This window comes from Onychomys torridus, chromosome 13 (assembly GCF_903995425.1).
Source record: "Onychomys torridus chromosome 13, mOncTor1.1, whole genome shotgun sequence".
NCBI classification, from domain to species: domain Eukaryota; kingdom Metazoa; phylum Chordata; class Mammalia; order Rodentia; family Cricetidae; genus Onychomys; species Onychomys torridus.
In genome coordinates this window covers 58349935-58360224 of record NC_050455.1, presented here as the reverse complement: position 1 = coordinate 58360224, position 10290 = coordinate 58349935, and the positions used below count along the sequence as shown (strand labels likewise).

Here is a 10290-nt window from a genome sequence, read left to right as displayed (position 1 = left end):
TTCCAGGTCACTCTCTCCTCTCTGTGCTTGCTTTTCAAGATGTATTATCAGTTCCCAGCTCCTGCTATTATGATGTCCCATCATTATGGACTCTGTCTGGAACAGTAAGCCCGAATAAACCTTTTCTTCTGTAAGTTGCATTGGTCATGGTGTTTTATCAGAGCAACAGAAAAGTAACTAATGCAATGTCTCTTTTTCTCTGCCTCCCCCTTTTGTTTGTTTAATCGTGCCTTCCAATGAACACTGATCTGAATCTTAAGGAATCTGATGAGAATTTCATTATTTTATGGCTCCTATTATTTGTGTGATGCTGTAAAATATTCCTCACTTTACTGTTGCCAAGATCATTCCTCCTAAAACTTTATTTCTGCTTTACATTTAGTATTTAGATAGATTGTCGATTTAAATATGGTCATTGTATGTGAGGTGACTATCAATGTCCCCCCCCATCAGGAATTTCCAATGTCTTCAGTAACACTAAGAAGACTTCCTTTCTCCCATGTGATAGACTTTCATACTTTTGTCAAAAATAAATTACATATGAACTTACTTTGGATTTCTCTTTTCCGTCCATTGATATATTTCTTTCCTTTAGCTGTTAGTAGAATGAGTTTTGCTTGTTAACCTTATATTCATTGACTTTTAACTTCTATTAGTAATCTTTTACTTTTCCAGCTTGAAGTATAATCAACGAATCAAAAATGTATATATTTAAGGTACATAACATAGCATTTTGATATTCACAAACCATTATAATTATCACTATCAAGTAAATAAAAATATACATCACTTCATGTATATTTTGAAGATTTAGGAACTTCTCTCAGTTGATTTACTGTTTCTCAGATAGCTGGAATCTGATAGTTTTGAGTCTTTAGAGTTCTCTGTACCTACTATAAGAGAGACAAAAGGAAAGTCTAACCTTTTCCTTTCTCACACTTAGGCCTCTTCTGTTTCTTTTTCCAGCCATTGCTACAGTGTTTATAAGTAGTGACAGCAGCCATCTTTGCCTCTTTGCCCTATTTCCGGAGGTTAGTTTTTCCTTATTAAATATATGAGCTAACAAGGTTGACATGAATGCTCTTTATCACAATCACAAAGTCCCTTTGATTCTGTTTTTCTAAGCATTTTTGTCAAAAATGAGGGAGTTTCTTCAAGTACTTTTATTTATTTTTAAAAATAATCACATTTCCTACCTTATTGTTGTATGTGGTAGAATATACTAGTTGATTTTCTAATGATAAACTAATTCCACATGTTTAAAATGCATTCCAGTTTTCCAGGATGCTGCCACTACTTTTAAAACATACCTTAGTTTTCCAGCTTAGGCCCTTATAACAGAAGGCAGACTAACAAGAAAACACACACACATTTATTTAAATTTTATATCATATAGATGCCTTCAGAAGCAAATGCAGACATGAAGAAAAGGGTAAAGTTATGAGTTTGATGGTAGATTTGATGATGAGGTAGATAGGGAATAACCTGCTTGCTCTGATCTTTCCTATGTCCCTGAGTCTTCAAAAGGCAATTCCTTTCTTCTTGCTATAAGAACGGTGCCCCCCAAATGAGGGTGACATAGACAAAGATGAGAAAAACCCTTCCTATGTTTTGTTACTTGCTTCAGAATATAAAGGGGGGCATAACTTAAATAAAGAAACATTAACTGTTTCTCTATTTTCTCCCAGCACTCTCTCCCCCCCCCCCCCCCCCACCTAATCCCTCCTGGTCCCATCTCCACCTGACCCCCCCCCCCCCCAGTTCACCTGTGAAATATATTCTATTTCCACTCCACAGGGAGATCCAAATATGACTGAAAAAAAAAAGAGGGGGGAGTCAATAAAATAATTCCTAATGATCCTAATGATACTCTGCTATATTCATAAACCAGAGCCTAGCATCATCATCAGAGATGCTTCATCCAGCAGTTGATGGTAGCAGTTGCAGATACCATAGCCAAATATTAGGCAAAGCTCTGGAAATCCTGCAGAAAAGGCAGAGTAAGGATTGTAGGAGCCAGGGAAGTCAAGGACACCAGGAGAATACAATCCACAGAACCAACTTAGCAGAACTCATAGGGGCTCACAGGGACTGAGCCAACAATCAGGGAGACGGTATGGGCCAGAGTTAGGCCCTCTGCATATATGTTATGGTTTGTATAGCTTGGTGTTCTTGTGTAACACCTAACAGTGAGAGTAGAGGCTGTCTCTCACTCTTTGCCTGCTCTTGGAATCCTTTTCTACTACTGGGTTGCTTTGTCCAGCCTTAACATGAGGGCATATCCCTAGTCTTGTTAAAAATTTGATAGGCCATATTTGGTTGATACCCCTTGGAGGCTCTTTTCTGAAGGGAAATGAGGAGGAGTGGATCTAGAGGAAAGAGGAGGTGGCAGAGAAGGACTAGGAGGAGTGGAGGGAGGGGAAATGTCAATATATTGTATGAGAGAAGAATAAAAATAGTTACACAACATTTCCAGGACTGTAGTATCTAGATGGATTTATAAATACATCACTTTACCTCCCCTGCACATGCCTTTAAATACTGAAAGGATAACACTTACATTTTTTATGGCACATGGACAGGGAAGCATCTTTCCTGAGAGGATAATCAAAGGACTAAAGGCAAGTTTCCTTTTGAGTGACTATACTGGTTAGTTAGTATTATGTCGACTCGACACAAGCTAGAGCCATCAGAGAAGAAGGAGCCTCAACTGAAAACATGCCTCCATAAGATCTGGCAGTAAAGCATTTTCTTGATTAGTGATCAATGCAGGAGGACCCAGCACAAGTGGCTGGTCCTGATTCTCTAAGAAAGCAGGCTGAGGAAGCCATGAGGAGCAAGCCAGTAAGCAGCACCCCTCCATGGTCTCTGCATCAGCACCTGCCTCTAGGTTCCTGCACTGTTGGAGTTCCTGTCCTGACTTTCTTCAGTGATGAACAGCAATAGAAAGTATAATCTGAATAAATGCTCTCCTCCCCAAGTTGCTTTGGTCTGGTCATGGTGTTTTATCACAGCAACAGTAACCCTAGTTAAGGCAACGGCCCAGTGTCTCTCTGTTTCTTCAACTGAAGCATGGTCTGCTTTCCTGAAAGTCAGTGTTTCTACAATTAGAGTTTGTTTTAACTCATAGCACTCAGAAACCTCACCTTAAATGAAGGCAGGCATCAGAATTTGAGCACACTGTCAGAACAACACCAGGTGTAAAGTGGCAATTAATGAGGCAATTCCACATACTTTATCTGATAGTCAAAAGGGGTTTATTTCGAGTTAATTTACAACAAGCAAAGTGAGTTGGTTATGGGATCTAGGGGAGATGAGACCCGGTCCAATGCGGTTCTCTGGAGAACTCTGGTTTGGTGAGCAGTACCAGCATCCAGCATCCAGGATCATGAGGTAGCCAAGAGAGTGAGCACATACACATTCCAGGCCTTAAGGGGTCCCCCCTCAGCCACGGCCTGGGGTGGGGGGCAATACCTAGCAGTTACCTGCAGCCTACTAGGGGTGGTGCCTCAGGGGTAAAGCACAGGCAACCACCCCTACACCAGGCAAACATTCCAGATCATGAATTGTGATTCTTCCTGGCTGTAGACAGCAGCTATTGTTCCACTGAACTGTACTATTTACATTTTTATGGAGATATGTGGTAACAGCACTGTGTTCTATCCTTCTTCCTAATTATTTTAGATAACATTTATATCAAGAAGAAAATAAGTAACAAAGCAATATGCACCACTTGCATCATCTATGTGTTTATGTGTGAAGTTTTCCTCTAGCAACTGAACTTCTAAAGAACACTGATATATGTCATGGTAAGATATTATATAAAGGCCAAATTAAAATACATCATTCATTCATACACATTGACATCCTTCTTTTCACATATACATATAAAAACCACTATCAAAGCTCTAATCTGAAAACCTTACAAAAGGTCTGTTAGTAAAATATCTGAGAATATGGATCAGATTTTATTTTATTTTTTAAATTTAAAGTAGAATTCATCTTTCACCACAGGAAAGTACCTGGTTTTTTAACTTAAGCTGTGAAAGAGAAAAAGAAATGTTTCTTCTCTCCAGTAGACATTTGTTGAGTTGCCTGTAATATCACCTTCCTCTAAACTGTATTGATGTACAGTAAGTTACATTTAGATAAACACTGGCATGATATCATTTTAACTTGGGAGGTGAAACTGCATTTCGAGGAATAAATAAGATCCTCATAGTCCTTCTCCATCCAAGTTTCATCCAGCCTGTTCACTTCCGTAGCCTGATCAGCATCAGATAGGGAGAAACACCTTCAGACTTCAATTCACTGCAGAAAAGACAATATACATTATCAGAGTGGTCTAGTCCAGTAATGCAATGACCATCATCATCCCCACCTCAACTGCTACCATACTGTGAAATCTGATCTCAGAGACAGCCATTAATATATCTACTCTGATGGAGTCCCCATGGGAGACAGTGAAATCACATTGGGAAGGCAGTTATCATCAGCCATTTCAGCTAGGCTGAGTGGGGCAAGAATGAGGAGGTATGGGGGAAAGCAGAGAATTAGAGTCTTTCCACTCAGTTCTATTGAGCTGTACTCTACACAACAAAGTAAACTGAAGACAAGACAACTCGGACATCTGCTCCTGAAGTGTGTTGCACTGCTGTGGGTCTCTCGGGGCCTGAACTTTCTCCCTTACTGGGTGAGTCTAGTATTTAAAACTACACATTTGTGCTTATGCAGATACACACATATGCACCCATCTATATATGCATGCACGTGTTTTGTTTTGCAATATGGACCCTTATCTCAAGTAGATCTTTTATTCAGCACAAGAAACAGCTCTATGCTTTAATGATTCAGGGGTAAAAAATCTTGTGTGTATGTATATCTATATCTTGTGAGATATAGGATAGAACTAGATCTTGGGGAAACATGATTGATTTGTCCAGACAAGTTTTAAATGTTACCTCCCTCAAATTATAATTCCATTGTATATTGGAAAATCTAGGCTTAATTTACCAAACCACATTGCAATTACACTTTAAAAGCAGCTAGCCAACTCTATTTTGAAAATGAAGATCAGACTTTATTCCCTTAACGCTTTAATTTCTATTTTTTAAAACATGCAGAATGTCCAGTTTCAACATTTCAGTTAGGAAATTTTTCTTAGTTGACTTTTTTCTAAGTCATAGAAAGAAAACAAACTCTTTAAAAGTATAATCTTGAAGCTGGGCAATGGGTACAATCCCAGCACTTGGGAGGCAGAGGCAGGTGGATCTCTGTGAGTCTGAGGCCAGCCTGGTCTACAAAGTGAGTTCCAGGATAGCCAGGGCTGTTATACAGAGAAACCCTATTTTGAAAAATTAAGCCAAAACAACAACAACAAAGTATAATCTTGAGCTGTTTATTAGTTGTAGCTAAAAGCCACCATCAAAGACCATTCTCTCCGGCACACCTTTGTACCAGCCAGATTTGTAGCATCCAATGCAAAAATCATTGTAAAGAGAAACAGTCAGTGCTTCCTCCAAGCTGGTTCTGTTCCTGACAGGGTTCAAGCCACTTAACTGTGACATGAAGCTCACCAAGTTCTAGAAGGCAACGGTTATGCAAGGCAGGGAATAGAGCACTGGCCATCCTCCCTTCTCCAGGAAAGCCCAGGTCCCCTCGGAGTGTCTCTAGGGATTCATTTCTCTGTAGAAGTGGCACTGCTAGTGACCAACAAGTTTGAGAATTTAGCACCTGGAGATCTGAGAGGACTTGATTCAAAGTGGTTTCGTCTCTGCTCTCTAATTATGTACATCATTAGCAAACTGAATCATTGTCGCTAGGAGTTTTAAAAAGAGAGATGAATCTGTCTGAATTCCTAGACTGATGTTAATCATAGTGAGCCTGATTTTCCACCTCAGGCCCTGTGCCCAAGAGTCTAAGAAAATGAGAATCTTCCCTGCAGGGACCAGACAGTGGAATTCAAAAGCAGCTAGAACAGGAAGTTTTTAATCACTTTTTAAACGATTCGTGTAATTACAGGGTATGCTTTCTCTTAAGTGATCATTTCCTAAAGCTTATGGAAATGAGGTTCGAGCCCAGATTCAAATTCTGAATCAGCCAACAACAATAAATATTATACACAAAGAAATGAGTCTGGTTTTAAGTATCATTTTGATTGCTTTCTTGGGTCATCACCCCTGCTTGAAATCTTCCATTTGGAGCTGATAGTTGCTGAAGTTACATGTTCTTAGCAGTACAGAAAAAAAAGGAATTGGAGGACTCTGGTTTCCTGGGAATATTTACAATCTCTTTGATTGAGGGGTGACAAGAAAATTCTAGTAAGTACTAACAACTCGTGATTAAAACATCCATTAATGGCACACAGAACAGAGCAGCTGAGGAAGAAGAAGAATGCATGAAAATTATGTGTAATATTTGAAAAAAAAAAAGTGCTGAAGTTAAGGTTGGCTTTGGTTTATGGCAGAGAAGATGGGGGAAAGATATACAATGTATGCACTTACTTAGTAAATGCTAATATATCCAACTTCCAGTAGGCAGTAGTGGATAAAATGAACAATTCTGATCAGTATTTGGGCAGTAGATAGTGTGGTGATTAATCTTCATCATGAACCTTATGGATTTATAGTAACTTAGGAGATACACTTCTGAGGATGTCTTTCAAGACACGATTTGGGGCTGAAGGGAAAAAAATCTTACCTTGTAGAAACAGCCTTAGATAGTGATGTCTTAGGAGTTTCAGTCCAATGTGCCACCTTGGTTTTCAGTTCCTTATTCTAAAATTGGAAAGCAAAAGGCAGAGAGATCAGACAGCAGACCTGCATATTGCCTACATCTTCAATGCTTCATCTCTACTCCCCACCTGCCTCACACCAACTGAGTAAGTTTGCTCTGCTTGTCTTATTAGAATCAAGAAAAACAATATTAAATGCACTCTGAAAAGTACATAATGTACCAAGTGGCTAAAATATTCTCTGCGATTCATCCTTCCAAACTATTTGAGTTTACAGAGATTTCTTTACATGGCAAATGAAAATAATCTTAGAGATAACCATGATGCTGATTACATCATTATCTTTTTGATGCAACCACTTGATTATAAACTCTGTAAAAATAGATTCAGTCTCTCCTTAATAGTTCATGGTGTCTTCATATTCAAGTTTCTCCTTGAAAGTTTATATTCTTTATAGCTATACTCCTGATAAAGATATCAGTCTTACCTCTATTATATAAGTACTATAAGATAAAAACCATACAATCATGTCTTCAATCTATTTGATAGGTATTATTATATAATTACATAATTCTGGGAGACAATACAACACTTGACAGCAGGTAAGAGAAGATGTTACCAGGTATAATTTCCAGGAGTGTCAGTCACCATCTGTGTGCTGTCATTTGGCTTACTTAGCTTCTGTATGTCTAATTTTGTCATCTATATAGCAGATACCCCACAGGAGCACTTTCTTTCCAGGTTTGAAATGACATAAAGATATAGAAATTACTCATTCAGACAGTCTCCATCACAGGTGTTAAGTCTTATAGACAACTAGTTATTATAATAGTCTACTTAGCATTTTCATCATGAAAAGATAATGTTCTGCTATGTTACCCAGCTTTCAGGGTGCATTTGTCTATCTATTTTCTACATTCTAAGAGAATGACTGCAGGAAACTTACTCCTAGTGAGACTGACAGGTGATAGTAAAATTGTTTCACAAATCTGGAACATGGAACTTTAAAAACACCGCCCATGTTGAGTTGCCAGTTGGCTACAATAACAGGTCAGATGTCATTAAACTCAAGATTTTTCTAATCATACACATCTACAGAATTGAGCCCTACCCAGGGAGATAATTCCTTTCTAAGATGCCATATGCTACCAAAACTAAAAAATAAAATCCATTGCCAGGTATTGGTTACATCTTCTTCAGCCATTGGTAACTAGTATACTGCAGACCTCCCCCCCCCCGAAAAAAAAATTGCAGCCATTGCCATTGCTCCTGGTAACTCTCCAGAACTTGGTGGTAAGATCCTATTCCTGAAGACACTGTATACCCGAGTTGTAAAACATGGAGAAACCTAGCAATGCTGAACTGGAAGTTTCATTCCTACTGACTAGTTTCATGTGCTGGAAAGCGTTCTGTACTCTACTGAGGAAGAAAACACATTAAGAGTTTTCCCTAGTTGTGAACCTAAGAAGCTACAATAACAACTGTCTTGATAAGATATGCTCATTGGTGTAACAGTGGCATAAATGTTACTGAAGCAACCAACCAGCTTCTGAATGGATTTCAAGTCCACTCCACAAGACAAAAGAACCCATAGATCAGTAGGTCATAGGCTCCAAAGGAAAATGTCCTACTATTACTCTGCTAAATGAACATAGTATTAAACTTCTCCCTATTTGTCATTATATCAACAGATTAGTACATCTTTCCATCATTATTAAAGAAGCTTGTTTTTGCAATAGATAGTGGTTAACAGAGACTCATACCTAGTCAAAGTGCAGACAATAAGAGACTGTGGAGTGCTCAGCCCTAAAGGGGACATCTACCTCACACCTCTTTCCCCCACAGCTCAGAGATCATCACAAAAAGGGATAAATAAAGAGTGTAAGAGCCAGAGGCAGTGGAGGACTGATACATAACAGGGTTTTCTAGACATGACAAGGACATTGTACATATAAACTCACAGTGGCTATGACTGTATGCATAATACCTGTATAAGATCAAGCCAATCAAAATACCAATATGGATTCCAGAGGGGCTCATGAAGTCCCACCTCCAGCTGAGGAGCTATTGACTACTGGTGACTGATGGGAGAGGGATGCTGATGATTTTTTTTAGGGATGTGACCCTGTTATATCTTGTTCATGCTCCCATGACTGGTCCTATAGTTATGCTCATACTGACAGCACTAAGTGGCCTCAGTGAGTTTAAAAAAGAGCACAGGAAGTTGGTAGAGAAAAGTGGAAGGAGGTATTGGAAGAGTTAGAAAGGAAGGAGGGAGAGTAGATTTAAACAGAACATTTGATGTGCCTGTATGAAAGGTTCAAAGGATTTTAAAGTGTCTGGGACTTACACAGAGCTAGGTGAAATGATGATAGCAGAGGCTGTTCTTTTCAAGTCATATGATTAAGTTTAAAGAATTTCTGAGGTGGTATATATTGATTCAGAAATGCCACTGGTTTGGAGAAATCTGACTCCAAAATGTAAGGTTTTGAGAAGCAGACATTAGATGTTGATAGAAATCTTTCAAAAAAGAAATCCAGCCATAAGAAATTTAACGAGTGCCCAGCATATAAGACTTTTATCAAGTATGTTATATGCACTACTTTTCTTCATTTGACTGGCCCTAGACAACATGAGAATTAGGTATTAAAAGATTCTGCATAATAGAGAACAGATTATATAAAATTAATACACATATTATTTGCTAACAGAGTAAGACCAAATAAACTCAAATTGACAAAGTAGCTGCTTTGGGTAAACAATAGGTAGTGCATGCAGCCTTCATATCCAACTCTGGTATGTGGGCAGGCTGTTTGACTCCACAGCCCATTTTCTTTTCTCTGAAAGACATTATTTTTCTGCGTGACCACAAGATTTAGCTCAGCCTCCTTATTTTGAAAGTGAATAACAAGTGATTTCAAGAGATACAGATACTTAGGAGTGCCTGAAAGTAGTCCAAGTAAGAAAAAAATGTAACTAAAATAAAAACAAAAAAATCAATGGTCGACTGAAATAACTACTGAGTCTCATACTCCACCCACCCCAGTAATCCACTACCTGTCGAATGTACAACACTAAGCCAATGTGTAGAAAATAAATACGCATTTATTGTCAGTGCATGTTGAAATGGGTGAAATAAAACAGGGAAAATTGCATGGCTGTGGTTCCTACCATGTAAGAAGAATAATGTACTAGGAATAAGCTTGAAATTGGCTCACTGTAGCTCGTTGCTCATTATATTTAGATACCTTATCAAATGTCACTCACTCTGAGATGCCCTCTCTGACCTGTTCCTCTCTTACTCCTTATGCTGCCCTATCATCCCTTGAAGTACTTAGTGCCTCTGAAGTTTATTTGTTTATTCCTTAAATCCTCAATTGAAATGTAAACTATATGAAGTTGAGGAAAGACCGACCCAATTGTTGCACCAAAATACACAAAAATGTTTTGTTGAATAAATGAAGTAAGCTAATGTAGCTGAGCTAGTAGAGTGTTTGTCTGGCATGCACAAAGTCTTGAGTTCCACCTCAAGCAGATTATAAATCTTAGACAGGCCT

General features: G+C 38.6%; 1 protein-coding gene across 2 annotated transcripts in view; it reads right to left on the bottom strand.

Annotated features, from left to right (window-relative positions):
• Positions 1–3378: 3378 nt before the first annotated feature.
• Ccdc68 (coiled-coil domain containing 68) overlaps positions 3379–10290 on the bottom strand; it is a 40266-nt gene continuing 33354 nt past the window's right edge. For both annotated transcript variants that reach the window (XM_036204996.1, XM_036204997.1), the window contains exons 10-11: positions 6700–6776; positions 3379–4311 (exon numbers count right to left, since the gene is read on the bottom strand). In XM_036204996.1, coding sequence (XP_036060889.1) covers positions 4254–4311; positions 6700–6776 — 135 coding nt within the window. In that variant the 3' untranslated portion in view covers positions 3379–4253. The remainder of the gene's footprint in view (positions 4312–6699; positions 6777–10290) is intronic.